Raw genomic sequence first — 25,849 nt, forward strand, 5'->3', positions numbered from 1 at the left:
AAATAAAAAGGAATATGTTTGCATCGTTCTGAAAATATCTTTGGTGTCAAAAGAGCTCAAGTAGGACTGTGAACATCTGGCGTCAGTAAAGCTAAATGCAAAAAGCTAAATGCAAAACGGTATACCAGTACCCTATTAGAATCAAATACATTTTTGGTTACATGCTTCGTAAACAACAGGTGTAGACTAACAGTGAAATGCTTATCAAATGTATTTATTCATATAGCCCTTCGTACATCAGCTGATATCTCAAAGTGCTGTACAGAAACCCAGCCTAAAACCCCAAACAGCAAGCAATGCAGGTGTATGGGCCCTTCCCAAGGTATAAATACACGATGAGAAACGATAACTTGGCTCTATACACGGGGTACCAGTACCGAGTCTGTGCAGGGGTACGAGGTAATTGAGGTAGATACAGTATGTACATATAGGTAGAGATAAAGTGACTAGGCAACAGGATAGATAATAAACAGTAACAGCAGCGTATGTGATGAATCAAAAGAGTTTGTTCAAAAAGAGTAAATGAAGATAGTTAAATAGTTAACCAATAACTACCCATACCCTACCCATACCCTACCCAACTATTTTGTAGTCTTATGGCTTGGGGGTAGAATCTGCTCAGGGTCCTGTTGGTTCCAGACTCGGTGCATCAATACCACTTGCCGTTAGGTAGCAGAGAGTACAGTCTATGACTTGGGTAGCTGGAGTCTTTGGCTATTTTTAGGGCCTTCCTCTGACACAACCTGGTTTAGAGGTCCTGGATGGCAGGAAGCTTGGCCCCAGTGATGTACTGGGCAATAGACACTGCCCTCTGTCGCACCTTGCGGTTGGATGCGAAGCAGTTGCCATGCCAAGTGGTGATGCAGCCAGTAAAGATGCTCTCAATGGTAAGCTGTAAAACTTTTTGAGGATCTGATGGCCCATGCCAAATATTTTCAGCCTCCTGAGGGGGCTGTGTGTGTGGACCATGATAATTCCTTAGTGATGTGGACAATGAGGAACTTGAAGCTCTCAACCTTATCCAATACTGCCCGGTTGATGTGGATGGGGGGCGTGCTCGGCCCTCCGTTTCCTGTAGTCCACGATAAGCTCCTTTGTCTCGCTGTCGTTTTAGGGAGAGATTGTTGTCCTGGAACCATACTGCCAGGGCGTCAGTAATCAGGTCGTGTCGTCAGAAAACGTAATGATGGTGTTGAAGGAGTGTGCAGCCACGCGGTCGTGGGTGAACAGTGAGCATAAGAAGGGACTAAGCACGCACCCCTGTTTGGCCATCCTATAAATGAATCTGAAAAACCTTTTGGGGTTCTAAAAATTGCCACACAGGGGAAACCTTTCCAGTTCAAAAAGGTTACTTGAGGAACTTCTGAAAGGGTCTTCGAGGAACCACGGTGTAAAGATTCAAACTGGAACCTTTTTGTGATGGGAGGGTTTACATTTTCTACCTTTTTAATAATATATTGTAGAGGTGGCAGCCTATAAGAAGATTAGAGGAGTGGCTTATTAGAGGCGTGGTGCTCACATAGTTATTTTTGGCCACCCATGAGAGTAAATGTCATGTCATGTTAAGTTTGTACACTGCAATTATTCAATTTTCCTTTAATATTTTTGCATATTTCATTCTAATACAATATTAATATTGTTGATTACAAATATTAATAAAGTGGTAATTATTCCAATTTTAGGATTTGCACAGGCTCTTGAGGAACTAATACACCGCTGTAAGCCCCATTGAAGCTATACAACAGTCATAGTTTAACCTTCACGTGATGGCAATACAACAGAACAGATTAACAGGAATTATTACATGTCAATCAATCAAATTTAATTTAAAAAGCCCTTCTTACAGCTGCTGATGTCACAAAGTGCTGTACAGAAACCCATCCTAAAACCACAAACAGCAAGCAATGCAGGTGTAGAAGCACGGTGGCTAGGAAAAACTTCCTAGAAAGGCCGGTACCTAGGAAGAAACCTAGATAGGAACCAGGCTATGAGGGGTTCCTAATAACTCCCTGACAGCACTTACTTTCATACCAGCCTGTATCTTTATCAGTGTGAATTAATACAAGAGAAGGACCTAGATACAATATGTGCTTTATGACACACATCTAGTGCTGCAGTGCATATACTCATAGATATTTACTCCAACGGCCACTGCCACTACTGGGTCCAGTAAAATCCATACCAAGGCCCTTATTCATAAAGTGTCTCACAGTAGGAGAGTCTGATTTAGGATCAGGTTTTCCCTGTCTGTGAAATCTTTATTTATTATGATCTAAAAGGCTAAACTGATCCTAGATCAGCACTTCTACTCTGAGATCCTTTATGAATACCTCCACTCCTTTAAACATCAATAATTTTCCAATTTGCATAAAGCAATATTCTGGCTCAAAGATCTGCAAATAGGTACGGTATATCACCAGTGGTAATGGTTTGTTGAGTCAATGTAGTGTGCAGCTGAGAACACATTGGGTCCTGTTTCAGCACTTCACCACTGAATATTACCTTCCATGGCTGTTAACCTGACATGTTCCCACATAAAAGGTTATATTTACTTCTATCTGAGAATAGAAATGTCTTGGAAGCACTGTCCCTGGTCTCTCTGTACTGAATGTACAAACATTCTGGAGCCTGTTGTGTAACCGTTTTACTGTTAGAAGGTTCTCCCCTCACAAAATCACAGTGGTAAAAAAAACCTAACATTTTTCATATACACCCAAGTACTTAATGCAAGTATGAAAACATCAGAGCAACTCTCAGATAAAGGCAATGTCAATTACTGTAACTTATGTATCAAATCAAATCAAATCAAATCAAATCAAATTTATTTATATAGCCCTTCGTACATCAGCTGATATCTCAAAGTGCTGTATGGGGACAAATAGAATCCCATCTGCTAGAAAAGGCATGTTATCACAATATGTTACAGTTCATCTAATAGGAACGTTTGCCTACTTTATGATTGTTTGACCCTTGAAAAGTGCATTCAGACATGGAGAAAAGTCAACAGTGTGTTGCTGGTATACTAGTACTGTCTCTTTAAGATCAGGCTTACTGCTGCTCCATGTCTCTGACCACTACAGCTGCTGTTATTGTTGTTGGACACTTGTCTTCAGTGTGAGCCCAAGGCACTGTGGGATACCAAGACCTGTCTTCACTTTCAAGGTCTTCCCAACACTCCTTGTCCTAACAGTCTTTTGATGTCTTTAAATGTTGCTGAATCTCTTTGCTAAAAATTCACACGGGAACTTTAATATTGTCTAATAATTCTCTTTGATTATATTCCAGTTCAAACTACTGAATATTTGCGGTAGATGGTATGATAATATTATTTTCACTTTCCCATGCTATTAAACGATTATAGTAATAACCTAAGGTTTCTACAATAAATCCCTTACGCCTGTATGTGCAAGAACAATATAATTGTGGTCATTTTCTACAGTTTAACTGGTTTTGTTATAGGTTCAATATCTACTAGTTTTATGCCAATGACACAGATGGAGCATACTGTAAAATTGCTATGAATGACTTTGGCTTCTACTTTCAGCCTTAGTGTTCTTCATTGTTCAGCACAATATTTAGGACTTAGAGAGAATGGGGGAAAATGTAGTCTTACGAATTCCTGTTTATGGATGATGTTTCTCTTGTCTGTTTGCCCAGCACTTGTTTATTCAACATACAAATGCACAAGTTCTCTTTGTCTAGACATTCTAAGTCTTCGACTTTTAGAATAAGTATACAAACATGCAATATACTGTTTATACAGTATAAATCATTAAAATAAACCGACAGTCCTTTTTGTTCTGCTCCTGTGTCATTTTCTAATGATGTAAACCAAGCTCTTATATCAAAGATTGTTTCCCATGGTATTTAATCTTAGAGATGTACTAAAATATATGGCCTGTAATTTCCCCTATCAACCGATGTTGTAGTTTAGGAAAAGGAAACTCATTTCTCAATTGAACACAGTAAGGAAAAATGTAATTGAATAAATAGTTTGGGTTGCGGAGTCTCATTTGTATCAATCAATGAATCAAATGTATTTATAAAGCCCTTTTTACACCAGCAGATGTCACAAAGTGCTCTGTAGAAACCCATTCTAAAACGCAAAGCAGCAAGCAAAACAGATGCATAGATCCGATATTCTATGTTCATTCAGGCTAATCTGAGACTCTTAAAGCGGCAATCAGCAGTGAAAACAATAACAAATCGGAATCCCTGCCCCTGTTTCAGTAAAAAAGCTGAGGGATGGGGCTGGACATTTTTTACCACTCTCAAATTCATAAACAGAGCTATGGATGCAAGGACTGACCATCCATGATATCAACATGATAGTTTTAACCATGTTTTGAGTCTATAAAGTGGGTTCTAAAGGGTGTGACTGTTGAACTAAGCTCATGAGGAATTTACAAGTTATATTCTTCAAGAATCAATGGGTGCACATAGTTAATTTATGAGTCCAAAAATGTCTGATTGCGCCTTTAAAGCTGTTTAGTTTCAGATTTTACATTTCTTTACTTCGAAATTGTTTGAGAGAAATCAGAATAATAACTTTTTTCTTGGCTTATGAAGTCAAACTTTTCTGCCCAGGCAATCCTTGCAAGTTATTATTTGTATGTGTAGGCCTCTGTGTGTGTGTGTGTGTGTGTGTGTGTGTGTGTGTGTGTGTGTGTGTGTGTGTGTGTGTGTGTGTGTGTGTGTGTGTGTGTGTGTGTGTGTGTGTGTGTGTGTGTGTGTGTGTGTGTGTGTGTGTGTGGAGAAAGAGGAAGTGAGAGAGAGAGCGAAAGAGCGAGAAAGATAGAGAGAGAGCGAGAGAGCAAGCGAGAGAGCGCGCGAGCGAGAGAGAAGGCGACCTCACCCAAGGTGGAAGTGACATCTAGTGGATAAAGACAATAACTACGCTCATGTAAATATTAAATCAATAACAAGACAGAAACAAATGTGTGCCTTGACGTCAGACAGACCTCAGACAAAACACAATAACTGCTAATCCTTATTGTAAAGTCTATGGTTATTACACCTTCTAAATGTAATTTATATTGGGCTATATGGCAGTTCAGACAAATGCCAGATGGGCTGGTCCATCTTTAGCCCAGTGGGCCTGTCTTAATTGGGGCTTTTAGCGCAAAATGATCATTGTTTGACTGAAAATGGGCTGGTGTGTTAGACATGCCTGGGCTGATTTCTGGTCCCAAATTGCATTTGCTTAAGTCCTGCATTTGAATTGAATTGAGTTTATTTTGGGTAACAGACATATAAAACAAAATGCACAATGTGGACCCAGAGGATATCACTTGAAAGTGTTAATTAAAACGCTTGTTTCCAAAGTGGTCCTTGATGGTAAAAACAATAACACATAATGATTAAAAGACAAGACAAAACTACAAACAACCATAAATACATTCATTTATATTGACATTCTAAAAAAGTCCCACTAGTCACTGCACTTCTCCCTAACCTCAAAAATCAACCCTATTCATTTCACATTAAATACACCTGACCAGCAGTAGGGCCACAAGGGTCAGTGGAGTGGTTTCTCTTACTTAGACAACCTTGTCCAAATTAAAAACTTTGCCTGCTTTTTAAAGCAATTTTTATTTCTTATATGCTTGATCTCCAAGGGAAGGCTATTCCATAGACAAATGCCTGTATGGAAAAACGTACTCCTCGCAGTACTGTTTACTCTTGGGATTTTACAAGACATAACACTACTGTAGCTCTGGTTTTGTGACTGTGTTGGTTATAGACCAATGTCATCAATGTCGTTTTTCATGTAACCTGGGGCGCGATCATTTTAGATGTCAAACATATGATTAAGTTTAAGTTGGTCCACTCTGGCAACAAGCCCACCTCCCGGAACTCCTGTACCCCTATGTGGGTTCTAGGGGAGACATTCAGCATATACCTGATAGCATTATTTTGCCTGACCTGCATTCACCTTTTCAGCTTTTTTGATGGCCCACTATACCAAGCAGAGCAGGCATAATCAAAATGGCACTGAATCAAGGTTGAGACAAGCAGTTTCTTAACTTTAATGTTGAAATATCTAGAGTTACGATGTAAAAATTTCAATTTGTTTGCCATTTTAGAAATAATCTTAGCAGCAATCAGGTCTCCAGAAAGGGATTGATCTAGGGACACACAAAGATTAGATACACTTGTTTTATACGCAATCTCCTTGCCTGCACAGTTTACTGTTATCTTGTCAGCCCAAAACTGACATTAGTTTTTACCAAATGTAGTGACAATTTGTTGTCAGACAACCGATCTCTAACAAAATGCAATTCCTTAGTCAAGGTCTCCTCTGTGTAAACTATATTATTCCCTCATACCAGTATGGCTGAATCATCAGCATAAAGCAGGAGTTTGAACTACTATACCTGGCATATCATTAGTGTATAGAATAAATAAGAGAGGCCCTAAAATAGATCCCTGTGGTACTCCACAGGATATTTCTTTGGCCTCTGACAGAACATCACATTACATACTTGTGTTCTGTTGATCAGATAAGACCTAAACCAATTCACTGTTACATTGTTTAGACCCATGCATTTAATTTACATCAGGAGAATATCATGGTCTGCAGTGTCAAAAGCTTTCTGCAAGTCTAACATGAACATACCTGTATAGTTCCCCTTCTCACTTTCCTGCTTAATGTGGTCAAAAAGGTAGACAAGGCAAGTAATCTGTTGAATGGACTGTTCTAAAGCCAGATTGGAGTTCATAAAGAAGTTTGTGCTCAAGAAGGTATCCCTCAAGTTGATTAAAAAACGAATCTCAACAACTTTGTATAAGGTGCTGAGGATCGACACAGGCCTGTAGTTTCCTACATTTGTTCTACTGCTCTTCTTGTGGAGCGGAACCACCCGGGCTGTTTTGAGATCCTTGGGAAATGTACCACTACTAATAGAAAGGTTTACAATATGCGTTATCATTTTCGAGGTGACACAAGGCACTATCCTTTATGAATCTTGCAGGAAGGTTATCCAGCCCAGTTGCTTTGTTTGTGCTCATTAAGCATAGTAGTTAACTTTGTCCTCTGTTACCATGCACAGCTCAAATTAATCATTTGTGATACCTTTGCTATGATAAAAGTTGTTAATGAGAGACTGGACATAGTGTCCAGAGCAGGTGGGTAACTTCTTAACCAGAGATGAAGCTATAGTGGTAAAAAAAAATGTGTTAAAATAATTAGCAACTTTTGCCTGGTCATAATATAATACATCATTAATATCCAGGCCAATACTACAGGACTTTACCTTACGGGCAGTTTTTGAGCCAATGTCCTTTAACATTGTCCACAGTTTACGAGGCTGATGGTAAATTGTCATTAATAGCATCTATATAATGTTGGGATTTGGCTTTATCCATTTTGTATCTTGCCTGGTTTCTACAGTTAATATAACGTCATAATCTTGTTGTAGATGTGTCCTTCTGAATCTGGCCAGGTAGCGATCCCTATTGGGTCGGCAGGGTAGCCTAGTGGTTAGAGCGTTGGACTAGTAACTGAAAGGTTGCAAGTTTGAGTCCCCGAGCTGACAAGGTACAAATCTGTTGTTCTGCCCCTGAACAGGCAGTTAACCCACTGTTCCTAGGCTGTCATTGAAATTAAGAATTTGTTCTTAACTGACTTGCCTAGTTAAATAAAGGTTAAAAAAAAAAAAAAAATCCTTATGAGGTCTAAGATCTCGGAAGTGATCCATTTCTCCCTGACCGCTGTTTGATTCTAATTTGTTTCATCAGAGCCAGAGAGCCGAGTACAGAAACAGACGTTTAAAAAGATATCAAACTTGATCAAAATCATCACAGTGAGACTAATCCAAACTTCCAAGGACTCTACAAAACGTTATTTTGAGTATTGTTTCATAGACCGTACATTCATGTATTTATTACCTGGCTCTAGTAGCATTATGGATTTCTTACAGGTACAGTAGGTTAGCATATGATCACTAAAAACCAATATTTAAGACTCCTGACTGACAGACGTTCTCTTGATCTGATACTGTCAATACACACCCGGGTTGGCTCAACAATCAGTTGTTCTAGTCCAAATAAGTGATTATAGTTATACAGGTCATTTACTAATGTACTTTTCTTGGGTGATAACTGCACATTTGCCAAGCAGAATACATCCTCTATCAGCAAATACATTGTGATCACGGCCATTCGATTCAAGTAAATCATAGAAATGATTCTGCTTAGGAGGCCAACAAGTACAGGACAACATTTAGGAAGAAGTATATCTACCCATGCAACCTCAAGACCATCCATTCTTAGATCTGAACGAGGGTTAAAATACACATAATTCCTAGTAAAAACACACATGCTGCCACTGTTTCAGTTGCAGCCAATTCTATGAATGTTATAACCCGGTAGCTCAACCTCATCCTCCTCAATTGACCCATCGAGCCAGGTCTCAGTCACAGCAACTACTGCTGTTAGTTTTCACTTAGGGCCTATATTTAAAAAGATTGAATGCAGCTCATCTATTTCACAAGGTGAAAATGTAGGATTGTCCAACATTTCAATTAGACATTAAGAAAATACAAATGTATTCTTGAAGACTCCTGTCCTAACCAGGAGGTTTGGCAACCCTATTTGAAAATGTTCATAACACTTTTATTTACAGATCAAACTGGGGTGCTTATTAATTACATACTCCCATGATATCAATTAGCGACACATTCTATTCTCCTAATTCAATATCATTTGCATAATGAAAGGAGAACATGTTGAGGAGAATTCCTTGAGGTATTTTTGTTTTCACACGTCAGCCTGGAAACCAGGCGGAGCCAGGCAATCTTCCCACAGTCCTCCTTGCTGGTTCCCATGGTGACCGGCAGCACAATAACTATGAATGGAATGAAAATATGTCTCTCATGAGAGCATGGACCTCTATTGTTTTTTACTGAGAACAAACTCATGGGTCCTAGATTTGTCTCACACGCCTTTATACTGTGAACTTTGTTCTTCGTACACATTGAAACATAGAAAATCATGCATACCCCCCCATTCCCTATGCTGCCTAAAGAGTATTGGCTGAGAGAAGCTTTTCAACAATAAACATTGAAAATGTATTTTCCCTTTCTTTTCACTTCTCCCGGACTCGGATATCGCTCCTTCTGATATTTCTTAAGTTCTTTCAATTTTGGGGATTTGTTCCGTATTGTTTTTATATTGTTAGGTATTACTGCACCGTTGGAGCTGGAAACATAAACATTTCGCTGCAGCTGCGATAACATCTGTATAATATGTGTGTAAGCGACTGATAACATTTTATTTTATTTGATACCGTTTTCATTCTGTCAATACCAAATGCTCTTTTAAATCCAGTGAGTATCTAGTATACACAACATTATCAAAGGACACTTCCTGGTGCTTAGCGTCTGTCAACTGAATAGAGGCCTTAAAATAGCCTCTCGAAGGGGGCCGTGTGGTTCAGGTGCATACTAATGCAGCCTGGGTAGCTGTGTGGCTAACTTGGGAGTGTGTCGCTCAGTCTGTCAGTGGCTCCACAATGAAAACATCCCCAGTCACCACCGGCAGGCTGCATTTTGACTCTCTGTCTTGCACATGCTCAGTGAGACTCCAGTCGTGAATCTTTTCATTCATGCTGTACATCTCTTCCTCCATCGCCTGGCTAGGCAAGCTGCTGCTGTAGCCTCCACCTTACCTCCACTCTGCTCTGTGCTGTCTCTGACAATGGATGATTGATTTCTCCATCCCTCCCGTTTATCCATCGCTCATCAGTGGGGAAAAGAAACAAGAAACAGGGGGAACACAAGACTGTCTTGGTGGAATTCTTCTCTCTCCTCTCTTCTTTCCTGGAATGGATGGATGAAGATTTATATTGGTCATGTAACCCTCTTCAAGGCAGTAGAAGACGTGAGAGAAGAGGGGGAAGAGGAGGAGGAGAAGCAGATGAGCGATGTCTTGGGCTACAGTGTGAGGGAGGTTTTCAACAGAGGCATATGTGCATCTCTAGTCTCTTGTCTCAGTGTTGATTTTGGACAGATGATGATGTTTTAGTTTGACCATGGAGTTCAGCGCGTCATCCGTGTTTGACCAGCAGAAAGGTAAGCAAGCAGGGAACCAGTGTTGGATGTTACATATCACAATAAGGAAGAGGAACTGGAACAGGGGAGAGAGAGAGCGAGAGAGAGGGAGAGGGAGATGGGGAGAGAGAGAGAGAGAGAGGGAGAGAGAGAGGGAGAGAGAGAGGGGAGAGAGGAGAGAGAGAGAGAGAGAGAGAGAGAGAGAGAGAGAGAGAGAGAGAGAGAGAGAGAGAGAGAGAGAGAGCGAGAGAGAGGGAGAGGGAGATGGGGAGCGATGTCGCTGCCGCTGTTGCCATGGAAATGCTGTGTTCTCTCTACTTGGTTTTGGCATCATGATGAGTAGATGCTGGGTTTATGGCTGTTGTGTGGGATGACAAGCTAACAAGATCTAGCGTGTAGGGATCTAGTGTGAAGGGATCAAGTGTGTAGGGATTAAGTGTGAAGGGACATTATCCATAAAGCGTGGTCTTAAATGAAAAGGTTTTATACCTCTAAGTGGAGAACCCTTTTTTAACCCTCTAAGTGGATTCTACATTGAATATACCACGGTTTAGAGAAAATCTTGCAGCGAGAGGTACTGCAATCCCATTCACAATAACTATGTACTGCTATCCCATTTTATTTTACTAGGCAAGTCAGTTAAGAACAAATTCTTATTTTCAATGACGGCCTAGGAACAGTGGGTCAACTGCCTGTTCAGGGGCAGAACGACAGATTTGTACCTTGTCATATCAGGGATTTGAACTTGCAACCTTTCGGTTACTAGTCTAACGCTCTAACCACTAAGCTACCCTGCCGCCCCCATTCATAATAACTAGGTACTGCAATCCCATTCATAATAACATCCCATTCATAATAACGAGGTACTGCATTCCCATTCACAATAACTAGGTACTGCATTGCCATTCACAATAACTAGGTACTGCAATCCCATTCATAATAACTAGGTACTGCATTCCCATTCACAATAACTAGGTACTGCAATCCCATTCATAATAACTAGGTACTGCATTCCCAGTCACAATAACTAGGTACTGCAATCACATTCACAATAACTAGGTACTACAATCCCATTCACAAGAACTAGATACTGCATTCCCATTCACAATAACTAGGTACTGCAATCCCATTCACAATAACTAGGTACTGCATTCCCATTCACAATAACTAGGTACTGCATTGCCATTCACAATAACTAGGTACTGCAATCCCATTCACAATAACTATGTACTGCATTGCCATTCACAATAACGAGGTACTACAATCCCATTCACAATAACTAGGTACTGCATTGCCACTCACAATAACTAGGTACTGCATTCCCATTCACAATAACTTGGTACTGCAATCCCATTCACAATAAGTAGGTACTGCATTCACATTCACAATAACTAGGTACTGCATTCCCATTCACAATTTTTATTTTTTAAATTTTTTATTTCACCTTTATTTAACCAGGTAGGCAAGTTGAGAACAAGTTCTCATTTACAATTGCGACCTGGCCAAGATAAAGCAAAGCAGTTCGACACATACAATGACACAGAGTTACACGCGGAGTAAAACAAACATACAGTATAAACAAGTCTGTATACAATGTGAGCAAATGAGGTGAGATAAGGGAGGTAAAGACAAAAAAAAGGCCATGGTGGCAAAGTAAATAAGATATAGCAAGTAAAACACTGGAATGGTAGATTTGAAGTGGAAGAATGTGCAAGGTAGAGATATAAATAATGGGGTGCAAAGAAGCAAAATAAATAAATAAAATAAGTACAGTAGGGAAAGAGGTAGTTGTTTAGCTAAATTAGTGGGCTATGTACAGGTGCAGTAATATGTGAGCTGCTCTGACAGCTGGTGCTTAAAGCTAGTGAGGGAGATAAGTGTTTCCAGTTTCAGAGATTTTTGTAGTTCGTTCCAGTCATTGGCAGCAGAGAACTGGAAGGAGAGGTGGCCAAAGAAAGAATTGGTTTTGGGGGTGACCAGAGAGATATACCTGCTGGAGCGCGTGCTACAGGTGGGTGATGCTATGGTGACCAGCGAGCTGAGATAAGGGGAGACTTTACCTAGCAGGATCTTGTGGATGACATGGAGCCGGTGGGTTTGGCGAAGAGTATGAAGCGAGGGCCAGCCAACGAGAGAGTAAAGGTCGCAATGGTGGGTAATATATGGGGCTTTGGTGACAAAATGGATGGCACTGTGATAGACTGCATCCAATTTGTTGAGTAGGGTATTGGAGGCTATTTTGTAAATGACATCGCCGAAGTCGAGGATTGGTAGTATCGTCAGTTCTACAAGGGTATGTTTGGCAGCATGAGTCAAGGATGCTTTGTTGCGAAATAGGAAGCCAATTCTAGATTTAACTTTGGATTGGAGATGTTTGATGTGGGTCTGGAAGGAGAGTTTACAGTCTAACCAGACACCTAGGTATTTGTAGTTGTCCAAGTATTCTAAGTCAGAGCCGTCCAGAGTAGTGATGTTGGACAGGTGGGCAGGTGCAGGCAGCGATCGGTTGAAGAGCATGCATTTAGTTTTACTTGTATTTAAGAGCAATTGGAGGCCACGGAAGGAGAGTTGTATGGCATTGAAGCTTGCCTGGAGGGTTGTTAACAGTGTCCAAAGAACGGCCAGAAGTATACAGAATGGTGTCGTCTGCGTAGAGGTGGATCAGAGACTCACCAGCAGCAAGAGCGACATAATTGATGTATACAGAGAAGAGAGTCGGTCCAAGATAACTAACTAACAATGACTAGGACTGCATTCCCATTCACAATAACTGTTCAGAGTCCTAGGAAGATTATCTAGCAAGAGCTCAATTTTATCTTCCTAGTTAGATATAGTAGATCTAGGGGAACCCTCATTTGTAGGCCATTCTACTCTACTCTATGATTGGAATTCCAATTTGAAATGGACTAATGTCAATATGACACCCTGGGGCCAAGGAAAGAGTAGCACACATTGGCTGTAGAATCAGGAATGGTGTGGTTGTGGTGTGGTTGTGGTGTGGTTGTGTTGTAGAGGTTGTGGTTGTGGTTGTGGTTGTGGCGTGGTTGTGTTGCGGAGGTTGTGGTGTGGTTGTGTTGCTGACATTGTATATAACCACATTGATATATGTACTATATAACCACATTGATATATTTACTGTATAACCACGTTGATATATGTACTGTATAACCACATTGATATATATATAACCACATTGATATATGTACTGTATAACCACATTGATATATTTACTGTATAACCACATTGATATATGTACTGTATAACCACATTGATATATGTACTGTATAACCACATTGATATATATATAACCACATTGATATATGTACTGTATAACCACATTGATATATTTCCTGTATAACCACATTGATATATGTACTGTATAACCACATTGATATATTTACTGTATAACCACATTGATATATATATAACCACATTGATATATATATATATAACCACATTGATATATTTACTGTATAACCACATTGATATATATAACCACATTGATATATATATATATATATAACCACATTGATATATGTACTGTATAACCACATTGATATATGTACTGTATAACCACATATATATATTTACTGTATAACCACATTGATATATGTACTGTATAACCACATTGATATATGTATAACCACATTGTATTTGTATCCTTGGCTCCTATAGATTCTGCTGAAGAAGTGGATCTGAACGTCGTTTACCAAGCAGCCGCCAATGGGGATGTCAACACATTAACAGCAACCATACGGGAGGATCCCTCCATTTTGGAGTACTGTGATGGTGAAGGTATGAACTGCTAGGGTTGGAAAACTCCGGTAACCAAAATCCCTGCTTTTCCAGAAATCACGTTTGGAAGATTCCTGGAATCAAGGTGGAATAAGCAGGATATCTGTGAATCCTCCAACCTCCATGTGGAAAAAGTTGTATGAAGTGCTTATGAAGCCTGTATGTACTGTAGTACTTATGAAGCCTGTATGTAGTGCTTATGAAGCCTGTATGTACTGTAGTACTTATGAAGCCTGTATGTACTGTAGTACTTATGAAGCCTGTATGTAGTGCTTATGAAGCCTGTGTGTACTGTAGTACTTATGAAGCCTGTATGTACTGTAGTACTTATGAAGCCTGTATGTAGTGCTTATGAAGCCTGTGTGTACTGTAGTACTTATGAAGCCTGTATGTATTGTAGTACTTATGAAGCCTGTATGTACTGTAGTACTTATGAAGCCTGTATGTAGTGCTTATGAAGCCTGTATGTAGTGCTCATGACGCTTGTATGTAGTGCTTATGAAGCCTTTATATACGTTACTGTATATTAGTTGTATTAGTTCACTTGGCTTAAGTATGTCAAAGTGTACTAGTGACAAGCTCCCAACGTCCCACTGATCATCTGTCATGCAGTAGGATGCTGACAGCTGATTTTATTAACTAAAGAAGAAGACATTGCTTCAAATGAAACAGACATCTCTCGGTCATCAGAATCAGAACTGTCTTCTTGATGTACAGTACAGCATGGCTACAGAGCCTTGTTCTGGGATCATGGTTTCAGAACAGGAGGCAAGGAGAGGAAATTACACCTATATGTTTAATGTGCCATCCCATGTTCTCTGGCTGTAGGCTCCACCCCTTTGATGCATGCGGTGTCGGGGAGGCAGGTGGACACGGTGAAACTCCTGCTGAAGATGGGTACCTCCATCAATACCCAGGATGCCTGTGGAAGGACTTCGCTCTCCCTAGCGACATATCTGGTACCGAACAATATACAACACAACACACAACACCTGCTCGCACACTCGTTTTGTTTTGATCCCTATTTTTTGTTAAGTTCCTACAATTGTAAAGTTACATGTTTAATTATTATTATTATTATTATATAGATATAGCAAGTGTTTTATTTAATTCTGTGTCCAAAACTGATTATACTGACATTCCAATCTCATCTCCGGCCTCAAATACATATGGCTGTTCAGCACCTGACATATCGGTGGATAACTTTACATTGGGGCCCCATTTGAATGCTTTGAAAAGGCCTCTTCTTTCCTCCTTTCCTCCGTCTGCCACGCCCTGACCTTAGTTCCTTTTTTATGTCTCTATTTTGGTTTGGTCGGGGCGTGAGTTGGGGTGGGCATTCTATGTTGTTTGTCTATGTTTTCTTTTGTATGTTTGGCCCGGTATGGTTCCCAATCAGAGGCAGCTGTCTATCGTTATCTCTGATTGAGAACTATACTTAGGTTGCCTTTTTCCCACCTGGTGTTTGTGGGGAGTTGCTTTCTGTTTTTGTGTCAGCACCAGACAGAACTGTTTCGGTTGTGCTCTTTGTTGTTTTGCATTTTAGTGTTCAGTTTCGAATAAACAATATGAACACGTACCACGCTGCACCTTGGTCCTCACCTTCTTCCACCAACGGCCGTTACACCATTAACAATCTAACATGACACAGTTGACTAGTGAAAGCAATCCAGTCACATCAGTGATTCACTACTTAAAAGGGAAGGATGTATTTTCAAGGTATTGGAAGCGTATTGTTTTCCATCCTAATATTCAGGAGTATGATTAATTTCCTATGAGGTTAGAGTCTAAACTGTACTGAACAACAACCATCCAAGTAGTTGACTGGAAGCTTTTACAGAGTGCATTGCAAAATTGTCAGAAACAATTGTTTTCTTTTTAAAACTAAATCCTTTGTGCATTGTCTTTGAGCGGCACTTTCAAAAAGCCACATGTGTCTGTCATAAAAAACCAGTAGTGCCTTGATAACCCCCTTTTTTTTTTTTTGAAGGGGTGGCTCGAAGGCTGCGTGTGTTTGCTGCGAAATGGAGCCAAGCAGAACATCCCCGATAAAAATGGTCGCCTGCCTCTTCACGCAGCTACCGCTGAGATCGACCTCAAGTGAGAGCCGTCGCAAATAATTAATTTAATACATGTTTAATATGTAGCTATTATACTAACTATAGAGTACAGATGTAGGATCTTAATTTAATCCAATTTATTAAAGCAGGAAAATTATCCTGCAGCAACAGGAAATGTGAATTATTATGTGGATTATAATCATGGACATTTTTTGTAGGGGTAGGTACATTTTTCGTGAGGGCAAATCAAGTCAGAAATGTTAAAGTGGAAATTACAAACTTCAGAATCCTTTTAAAAACTCAAATACACTACAAGTTTGTATTTCCTACTTTGTAGGAAAATTCTCAGCAACAAAAGATCTCAGATCAAATTAAGATCCTACATCTGTAGGCATTGAAAACAATGGTATTAAAAGAAACCGTTGGAGAAATGAGTCATAGGCGTAATCACGGCATAAAAGATGCTGAACAACAAGTGAGTTAGCAAGCATCCAGTTCAGAAAGCCCACCTCTGTAAAATTACCCACAGATGGTATCAATAAGCACTCAGTCTCCATGTTACACTGAACATGTTGTATACATAAAAGAAGGCTAATGGCTCAGTGACTGCTGCAAGTTAAGTAGCTTATTTACTGGAACAGGAAAGCCTGGTTTACCAGGGTGTGTGTATGTATGTGCAGTCCCCATAGCGACCACAGACCTTTGCTTGATATGCTAAGGCAGCAGCAGCTGCTCCAGTGGTCTCTCTCTCTCTCCCTCCCTCCCTCTCTCGCTCTCTTTCTCTCACTCCCTCCCCCCACTCTCACTTTCTCTCCCTCCCTCTCTCTCTCTCTCTCTCTCTCTCCCTCCCTTATCTCGCTCACTCTCTCTGAATGTGGCAAGACAGGGTCTGTCGATTTGGATCCAGCAGCCCAGTGCTGCATCTGGTCGACAACAACAACAGAGGCACTTTCTCTCGTCCTGCTTCCTTTCTCTCCCAAGCCATCTGGCAAAGCTATTAGCTGCCGGACTTGATAACAGCAGAGGCGTAGCTTAGTAACTTACCCTCAACTCCACAGCCGAGACTGAACAACAAAATATAAGTCTGTAGCATTTGGACACTCCTATTAGTACCATGTTTGCAATCCCTCCATGTGAGCCAGTTAGTGCAGAATAACAGCATGTTTCAGGGAATCAGTTGGTGCAGAATAACAGCATGTTTCAGAGGATCCGTTTGAAGGTGAAGCGCAGAATCGATATTCTTGATCACATAATGAATAGTTATTTGGGTTGGTTGCTATGGTGATGTGTAGATCTGTGATTCTGTGCAGTCCGACTGCAATGTAGTCAATATCAAACCTGCACCATTATTTTTGATACACGTTGTGCAGGTTTTGGCAACACAAACTTTGATTTGATTTGCAGACTCATGGCAGTCCTGTTGCAGCAATCGACTGCGTGTGAAATCAACCACCAAGACAACGAGGTATGAAAACTGAACAGTGATACCATAGTAACCTGGGAATACACAGTACCGGCATGGGACAGGATGGCAAATAATGTAAAAAGAGCCTCTCCCTGATGTAATGGCAGTCTACTAGCTCTGAGAGAGAAAGCATGATGAATGACCTAAATATGGAGAATGAATTACCATCTACGCATTTATGTACCACAAGTAGGGCCTTGAGTTTTTCTGACCACCTGACAAGGTAAAGGCCCAGGCCCTAGTTTTATCTTGATGTGTTCAGATAAAACCAATAAGGAGTGATAAACAAAGATGATGTTACATTCAGTGTTCTGGAAAGCTATGTCTAGTTTGCATTGCGACCAATTCTCATTGGTTCTCTGTAGGGCATGACTGCTCTTCATTGGGCATCTTTCCACAACCGTCCTGAGCATGTGCAGGCTCTCCTGCAGAAAGGGGCGGATCCCACACTGGTGGACAAGGACTTCAAGACAGCCCTCCATTGGGCAGTGCAGGTAGGAGACAGCCCTCCATTGGGCAGTGCAGGTAGGAGACAGCCCTCCATTGGGCAGTGCAGGTAGGAGACAGCCCTCCATTGGGCAGTGCAGGTAGGAGACAGCCCTCCATTGGGCACTGCAGGTAGAAGACAGCCCTCCATTGGGCAGTGCAGGTAGGAGACAGCCCTCCATTGGGCAGTGCAGGTAGGAGACAGCCCTCCATTGGGCACTGCAGGTAGGAGACAGCCCTCCATTGGGCAGTGCAGGTAGGAGACAGCCCTCCATTGGGCAGTGCAGGTAGGAGACAGCCCTCCATTGGGCACTGCAGGTAGAAAACAGCCCTCCATTGGGCAGTGCAGGTAGGAGACAGCCCTCCATTGGGCAGTGCAGGTAGGAGACAGCCCTCCATTGGGCACTGCAGGTAGGAGACAGCCCTCCATTGGGCAGTGCAGGTAGGAGACAGCCCTCCATTGGGCAGTGCAGGTAGGAGACAGCTCTCCATTGGGCAGTGCAGGTAGGAGACAGCCCTCCATTGGGCAGTGCAGGTAGGAGACAGCCCTCCATTGGGCAGTGCAGGTAGGAGACAGCTCTCCATTGGGCAGTGCAGGTAGGAGACAGCTCTCCATTGGGCAGTGCAGGTAGGAGACAGCCCTCCATTGGGCAGTGCAGGTAGAAAACAGCCCTCCATTGGGCAGTGCAGAAAGGGGAAAACTTACTGCCACTGTGGGATTTGAACAAGGCCTTTAAGGGGCCAGATTCCCGGACACAGATTGAGCCTTATTTCAATGGAGATTGTCATTTGAGCATGCCTTACTAGCTGTAAGTTGCTCTAGAAAAGGGTGTCTGCTAAATGTAGTATGTAGAATGTTACAGACGCACAAAAATCACACGCAAGACATGCTAACCTCTCACCATTACAATAACAAGGGAGGTTAGCATTTTTTTTCGGGGGGTATGATATTTATGGCTCTGTAACTTTCTCACTCATCCTTATTCAATATTCATTCAGGACTATCCATAATCATGGTAGCATCCACAATAATGTAGAAGTGTTTAGAAACATTCTATTCTTAATGACAAAATAATCTGAAACACAACCAAAACAAACAGCAAATGCATCCAATGAGTTTGTAGAGTCCCAAGCTTGATATAATTATTGTGTGTTAGGAATATGGAACCAAATACTACATTTTTGACTATTTTAATACACATACAAGTGAATTTGTCCCAATACTTGGTCCCCTAAAACAAAAAGTGCTGTAATTTCTAAACGGTTCACTCGATATGGATGAAAATACCCTCAAATTAAAGCTGACAGTGTGCACTTTAACCTCGTAGTCATGGTATCATTTAAAAATGACACAAAGAAGGTGTCACTGTCCTAATACTTTTGCTGGTCACTGTATTCATTTATTTGTTGACCCGTTCTAGTTTCGTTACTGTCTGTTAATTATTTCTGGCTTCATTCGAGTTTTGCAATAATACGCCATATATGAAACCACATTGGCTGAAAGCTTTTACACCACATATTGTAGTTCTAAAGCTTCTACACGAGTAGATTTGAAAGCTTTTACACCACATATTGTAGTTCTAAAGCTTCTACACGAGTAGATTTGAAAGCTTTTACACCACATATTGTAGTTCTAAAGCTTCTACACGAGTAGATTTGAAAGCTTTTACACCACATATTGTAGTTCTAAAGCTTCTACACGAGTAGATTTGAAAGCTTTTACACCACATATTGTAGTTCTAAAGCTTCTACACGAGTAGATTTGAAAGCTTTTACACCACATATTGTAGTTCTAAAGCTTCTACACGAGTAGATTTGAAAGCTTTTACACCACATATTGTAGTTCTAAAGCTTCTACACGAGTAGATTTGAAAGCTTTTACACCACATATTGTAGTTCTAAAGCTTCTACACGAGTAGATTTGAAAGCTTTTACACCACATATTGTAGTTCTAAAGCTTCTACACGAGTAGATTTGAAAGCTTTTACACCACATATTGTAGTTCTAAAGCTTCTACACAAGTAGATTTGAAAGCTTTTACACCACATATTGTAGTTCTAAAGCTTCTACACAAGTAGATTTGAAAGCTTGCAGGTACATGTGCATTACATACATTGAAGATAAATCCACTCCTAGACTCATACATCTGAGCAACCATGCAGTGATCATGCATTAGTTCTGTTTTATGTCATTTGTTTCCCATTGAGGATACCAGTGCCGCCACCTGGCCAATATTGTGACATGTGAATCCCAAAATAGTCTGAAATGAAGAAGTCTGTCTGGTAGGACAGAACACTGCAACATATTCTATTATGTGGTCAGAGTTGTCTTAGTCAGCTTTGTTAATTTGCCACATATTTAGGTTGCTAATGTCACTGCAATCATTCATAGCAGTGATGGCCAGAGGCTATATGTATCAAGTGTCTCAAAGTTGAAGTGCTGATCTAGGATGAGTTTTGCCTTTTTGATCACAATGAATAAGATTAAATGGACTGCGGGGACCTATTCCTCAGTCAGCACACATCTACTGTAACTTCCCCTGCACTGTTGCATTAACAAAACCAATACATATCTTCATTACACACATAAGTAATTAGATGTTTTGTTCTGAGTGCAAATCAGGCCTTTGTATGAAACAGAGGTGGTTCAATGAACCATGCTTGCGTTGATGAGTAACCTTGCCTGAGACCTGAAGACTTGCTTTAGCTCCCTGCAGCTAACACAGTCGTACTCAATGGATTTAATACCCTGCTGTTCTAATCATTATTCTCTCTCTCTCTATCTCTCTATCTCTCTGTCTCTCTGTCTGTCTGTCTGTCTGTCTGTCTCTCTGTCTCTCTCTCTCTCTCTCTCTCTCTCTCTCTCTCTCTCTCTCTCTCTCTCTCTCTCTCTCTCTCTCTCTCTCTCTCTCTCTCTCTCTCTCTCTGGCAGAGTGGCAGCAGATTCATGTGTTCTCTCATCCTGGAGCACAGCCTTGGCTCCTCGGTCATCAACTACGATGACGAAAACGGCAAGACCTGCGTGCACATCGCTGCTGCCGCTGGATACAGCGCCATCCTCTATGAGTTGGCGCGCTTTGCCGAGACTAACCTGCAGGCCCTGGATGTGGACGAACGGTAAACAAAAATGGCAGCACATTGTTTTCTTTGAAATTGCATGCCACCAGTCTATGTTTCCAGTTAAACAAATCATAAATCTCCATACACAAGGACAACTTTTAACAATTTCCACTGAACATTTAGCAAAAATGCATTTACTTGAAGAACAGTGCAGATGCTAAATTTGGTTTGTGCTGTTTGTGCCGTCATTCTGTTACCGTGGAATTTCCCATTATTGGTTGGTAAATTCATTGACTTATCATGAATAACTTCACTATTCACGATAGGCTGATCCAGTGGATAGAATAAGATCTGTTCATCCTCCAGGACCCCTCTTCATTGGGCGGCAGCAGCGGGGAAAGAGGACTGTGTCCAGGCCTTACTACAACTAGGGGTGGAGACAGGGCCCAGGGACATCAACGAGAACACACCGCTCACATATGCAATGTACTGTGGCCACACTGCCTGCATCAAGCTCCTCTCAGCTGACAACAGGTTGAATAACGCTGCATTCTGTGTGTGTGTATGTGTGTGTGTGTGTGTGTGTGTGTGTGTGTGTGTGTGTGTGTGTGTGTGTGTGTGTGTGTGTGTGTGTGTGTGTGTGTGTGTGTGTGTGTGTGTGTGTGTGTGTGTGTGTGTGTGTAGTTTCCATTAATTACAAGTGGAAAGGCCATGCAATAATTATGTGTGCAGTCGGAAAGGTCGATTATTTGCAGATTAGTAAAGCCAACAATCTCTTGCAAAAGAAAATGCCTGCCATCCATTTTAAACCAGAGCTGTGAATAAGACTTCATGGTCTCATTGATTGATTGTCTACAGATCCAATTCAGCCAGAAAGCTGCCTTCCCAGAGCAGTGATCCATCCCAGCTACCTTCCCAGGGCAGTGATCCATCCCAGCTACCTTCCCAGGGCAGTGATCCATCCCAGCTGCCTTTCCAGGGGAGTGACCCATCCCAGCTACCTTCCCAGGGCAGTGATCCATCCCAGCTGCCTTCCCAGGGGTGTGACCCAGCCCAGCTGCCTTCCCAGGGGAGTGATCCATCCCAGCTGCCTTCCCAGGGCAGTGATCCATCCCAGCTACCTTCCCAGGGGAGTGACCCATCCCAGCTGTCTTTCCAGGGGAGTGACCCGGCTCAGATGAAGGAGGGCAAGTTCCGCATGCTCAACCAGATTTTCTCTTGTAAGAGGAAGGAGCACTACACCACCCGCCAGAGAGAGCTGGGCCGCGACGGACACCTGAGGGAGGAGACCTCAGAGGTGGATGACATCATCACCATGTTCGATTGTCTGGCTGACTCCTCGTCAGCCAAGGAGCTTGAAAACGAATGCTCCAAAGTCAGGAAACGGCCTTCAATCGAAGCAGCGCAGAAACTCAATCCACTCGACATCCGGACGGCGAAGGACTACAAGGGACTGCCTCCTATACGGACGCAAAGCCTTCCGCCCATCAATCTGGGCACGTCTTTGTTGGCCATCTCCCAGAGTACTGTGGAGCAGAGTCAAGCCACGAGGCCGATGGTCAACCACTTTGCACACCGCTCTCAGAAAAGCAAGAGTGAGCATGACTTATTTGACAGCAGGCCGAAGGGACAAGCGTTGGTCAGTCATTCCTGGAAGACCGAGGCCAATCAGTCCATTTTGGCCCACAAATCCTGGATATCACCCCCACCAGAAAGGCTGTTGGACAAACTGTACCATGAGACTTATGGACCTACTGATGTCATCTGCCCACACCAAGCCCCATACATACAGAAGAACGAACAAGGTATTATTACTTGAGTTTTTCACAAGGTGGGATGAGTTAAGTATTTCACAAGGTAAGTGGGTCGAGTTTTTCACAAAAAGGAGAGGCTAACAGTCTCTGGTTTAGCAGAGGGGATGTGTGACTAACTGAAACATAAAAACTTGTGGTGCATTCTCATGAGTTATCAAGTGAGTCATCTCACTGTCCTTTCACCAGAGCTAAGCAGCAGTTAGCAAAAAAGCCACATCCTGCTAAGATAATATACTGTAGATAGCTACACTTGACTTCACTGTTCACACCTTGAGTCCGCTTTGATTCAAAACCAGTAGCCCTAACCGTTTTTCTTGCCTAAAATGGCAAGGAAGTGACGCATGAGAAAACGTTTTAAATTCTATGCAGTTGAGTTTTGATAATTCTTCTCAACAAGGGAACGTAACTTCTGCTTTACATCAACAGAATGTATGCATCCAAGTGCATGCTAATAACATGATGTACTTCTCTTCACCACAGCTCCAAATACACACCTGCTAACTCTGGACAGGTTAAACATGAGGGAGACTGCACTAACACGGAACTGCTTGGCCCCCATTCGTGACCACTGTACCCACCGGTGTAAGTCCTTGTAGCCTTGAAAACTTCAGAGCTCTGAATGCATGCATGAATTTGATTCCTTTCTGTGCTAAAACCACCAAGCTTGATGTTATATTCTGTAAGGGAAACATCCTTGGGGATGTATTGTCATATCTTAGTATCACTGTCAGCATCGCAATCTATACATGTTCCACTACAATTAGAGTACAGCCAGCCTAGTGCTACTAGAAGTTACATATAGCTTTTGTGACACTTTGGGTCAAGTCTTGAGGCAGTATTTTATTTTACCTTTATTTAACTAGAAAAGTCAGTTAAGAACAAATTCTTATTTTCAATGACAGCCTAGGAACAGCCGTTGTCGTTCTGCCTGTTGAGGGGCAGAACGACAGATTTGTACCTTGTCAACTCAGGGGTTTGAACTTGCAACCTTCCGGTTACTAGTCCACCGCTCTAACCACTAGGCTACCCTGCCGCCCTGTTTCCCTCCAGAGTGGCAGAGTAACATTCAGTGCACAGGTAGGTATGTCCAAATGTTGAGAGGTGGAAGTGCGTCCTCTTAATATAGATAGCAAATTGACGGGCCTCCCGGGTGGCGCAGTGGTTAAGGGGCTGAACTGCAGCGTCAGCTGTGCCACCAGAGATTCTGGGTTCGCGCCCAGGCTCTGTCGTAACTGGCCGCGACCGGGAGGTCCGTGGGGCGACGCACAATTGGCCTAGCGTCATCCGGGTTAGGGAGGGTTTGGCCGGTAGGGATATCCTTGTCTCATTGCGCACCAGCGACTCCTGTGGCGGGCCGGGCACAGTACGAGCTAACCAAAAAAAAAAAAAAAAAAAAAGAAGCTAATTGAGGATGAGAAGATTATTCTAGGCCTTCTTGTAGAGATGATTGCCAACACATCACCAAACACTTTACAAGCTTTTCCCTCTGCAGTCTCCTTGCCACCAGACCAAGTCTCTAAAGGGGTGAGGAAGTCCAAGTCCCTGCCTCTCAACACCCTTTGTCGGGGACAAGGGGGTCTCCCGCCGCCAGTGACCTCCAAGTCCCAGAGGCCAGGGATCCCCCAAAGCCCGTCCGTGTGCTCCTTCCTGCCCATGCTGAATGGAGACCCTCTGAGGAGCGTGCAGGTGCTCCCTGCCATCCCATCCCAGAGGAAATACAGCCCCACTGTGGGCCAACCCAAAATGGACACCCTCAGTAAACTGGACAACAGAACCTAATGCAACCGCATAGCTCATTGGAGGCTTGGGAAGATATGTGGTGGAGTGGACCTGATTGGAAACTGGACTTGGCAGGGTTAGCTAACAGCAGGCTATTTTCTGTGGAATTTTGTCAGGTCTGAATGAAATTTGTCCCTAAGTGTAAAAAAAAAAATTACAATTGTCCCTGAGTGTAAAAACTGACTAAACCCATCAAGAGGAACTCTACTGTATGCCACAGTAAATTGCTCAAGACATTGCAAACATTTGTTAATAAACAGCATCCTATTTTTACACGTTTATACTGTACTTAGTGGTGGAAATTCCACAATTCAAGGCATGCACCGTGTACTGTTTGATTTTCTTGCACTTTGAAGTTGAGACTTTATGTTGAGGTTGTCATGTGACTGTTTCACTAAATTAATAAAATATATGACATTTTTGTTATTTTTGGCTTGCGTTAGGATATTTTTCAGTTGTGTGAAGGAGACGAGGCACATTTGCCTATGCATGATCAACTTATTGATCCATTCCTGATCATCATACAGGAAATGTCCACGATCCTCCACTATTACTGGTCTGACTGCACCTCTTTTAATATGTTTTTAATTTATTCCCCTTTCATGTATGTTTTCTCCTTCCTGGCGCTAGGGCCAAGATCTATGTTGACCCTTATCACTACTGTAACCACTCTGGAGGTCTGAGTATGTGGGAGTGGAAGGGGATGGGGCAGGACATGCATTTTTTTGTCAAAAGAAAATCAAGCATGTTCACGGTGGTAGTGTTGTGACATAGACTTACTACTGAGATCTGAAGACTCCCCCCAAGCTTATAGCCATAGGCTTTAGCTCAGTGGACTGCTACAATGTTGTTGTGGCAGGAGACCTGAGCACACAGTAGCTGGTCCCTGGTCACATTCATGGTGCTTTTAAGACAACTGGGTACTCGGAGGTCAAATCAGTGATCTTCAGGTCGGATAGTCAACGGGGGGGGGACATTACAAAAAAGGTTAATTAAAACCTGTAGTATTATTAATGAATATGATTTGTATGTGTAGGATTCCTGCCAATGTAAAACATTTGTATGTATGCTGTTTTGTATGTGACTATTCCTCTTTGGTTTGTTGATGTTTGTCGTTTGTTAAGGGGAGAAAAAGGAAAAAGGTTTGAAACCACTTAATGTATTAAATATTCCATAGTATAGCTTCCTCTGTTCTCTGTTAGGATAGTATTTAAACAAAGCAACATAGAGTGCTTGTTGTGGAGCTTGTAGTGTCAGGTAGCCTACATACAGCCGCAGACAAACAAGTCAAGCTAGGCTCCGTGGGTGGTCATGTCCTGGGGTATAACTAAGCAATAAG

The 25,849-nt window shown here is 41.9% G+C and overlaps 1 protein-coding gene across 4 annotated transcripts; it reads left to right on the forward strand.

Moving 5' to 3' along the window:
• The first annotated feature begins 9,463 nt into the window (after positions 1-9,463).
• ankrd55 (ankyrin repeat domain 55) lies at positions 9,464-25,689 on the forward strand. 4 transcript variants are annotated; one of them, XM_052525139.1, is made up of 11 exons: positions 9,464-10,073; positions 13,728-13,847; positions 14,676-14,806; positions 15,838-15,947; positions 17,312-17,372; positions 17,738-17,866; positions 20,790-20,974; positions 21,284-21,451; positions 21,776-22,722; positions 23,212-23,313; positions 24,224-25,689. In XM_052525139.1, the coding sequence occupies exons 1-11, from the start codon at positions 10,034-10,036 to the stop codon at positions 24,508-24,510; spliced, it is 2,280 nt and encodes a 759-aa protein (XP_052381099.1). In that variant the 5' UTR covers positions 9,464-10,033; the 3' UTR covers positions 24,511-25,689. The 4 variants fall into 4 exon arrangements, with proteins under 4 accessions (XP_052381099.1, XP_052381100.1, XP_052381101.1 ...); XM_052525140.1 differs by lacking the exon at positions 9,464-10,073 and adding an exon at positions 11,881-12,063; XM_052525141.1 differs by lacking the exon at positions 9,464-10,073 and adding an exon at positions 12,073-12,203.
• The last annotated feature ends 160 nt before the right edge of the window (positions 25,690-25,849 follow it).

The sequence above is a fragment of the Oncorhynchus keta genome, chromosome 9 (genome assembly GCF_023373465.1).
Source record: "Oncorhynchus keta strain PuntledgeMale-10-30-2019 chromosome 9, Oket_V2, whole genome shotgun sequence".
Classification (NCBI taxonomy): domain Eukaryota; kingdom Metazoa; phylum Chordata; class Actinopteri; order Salmoniformes; family Salmonidae; genus Oncorhynchus; species Oncorhynchus keta.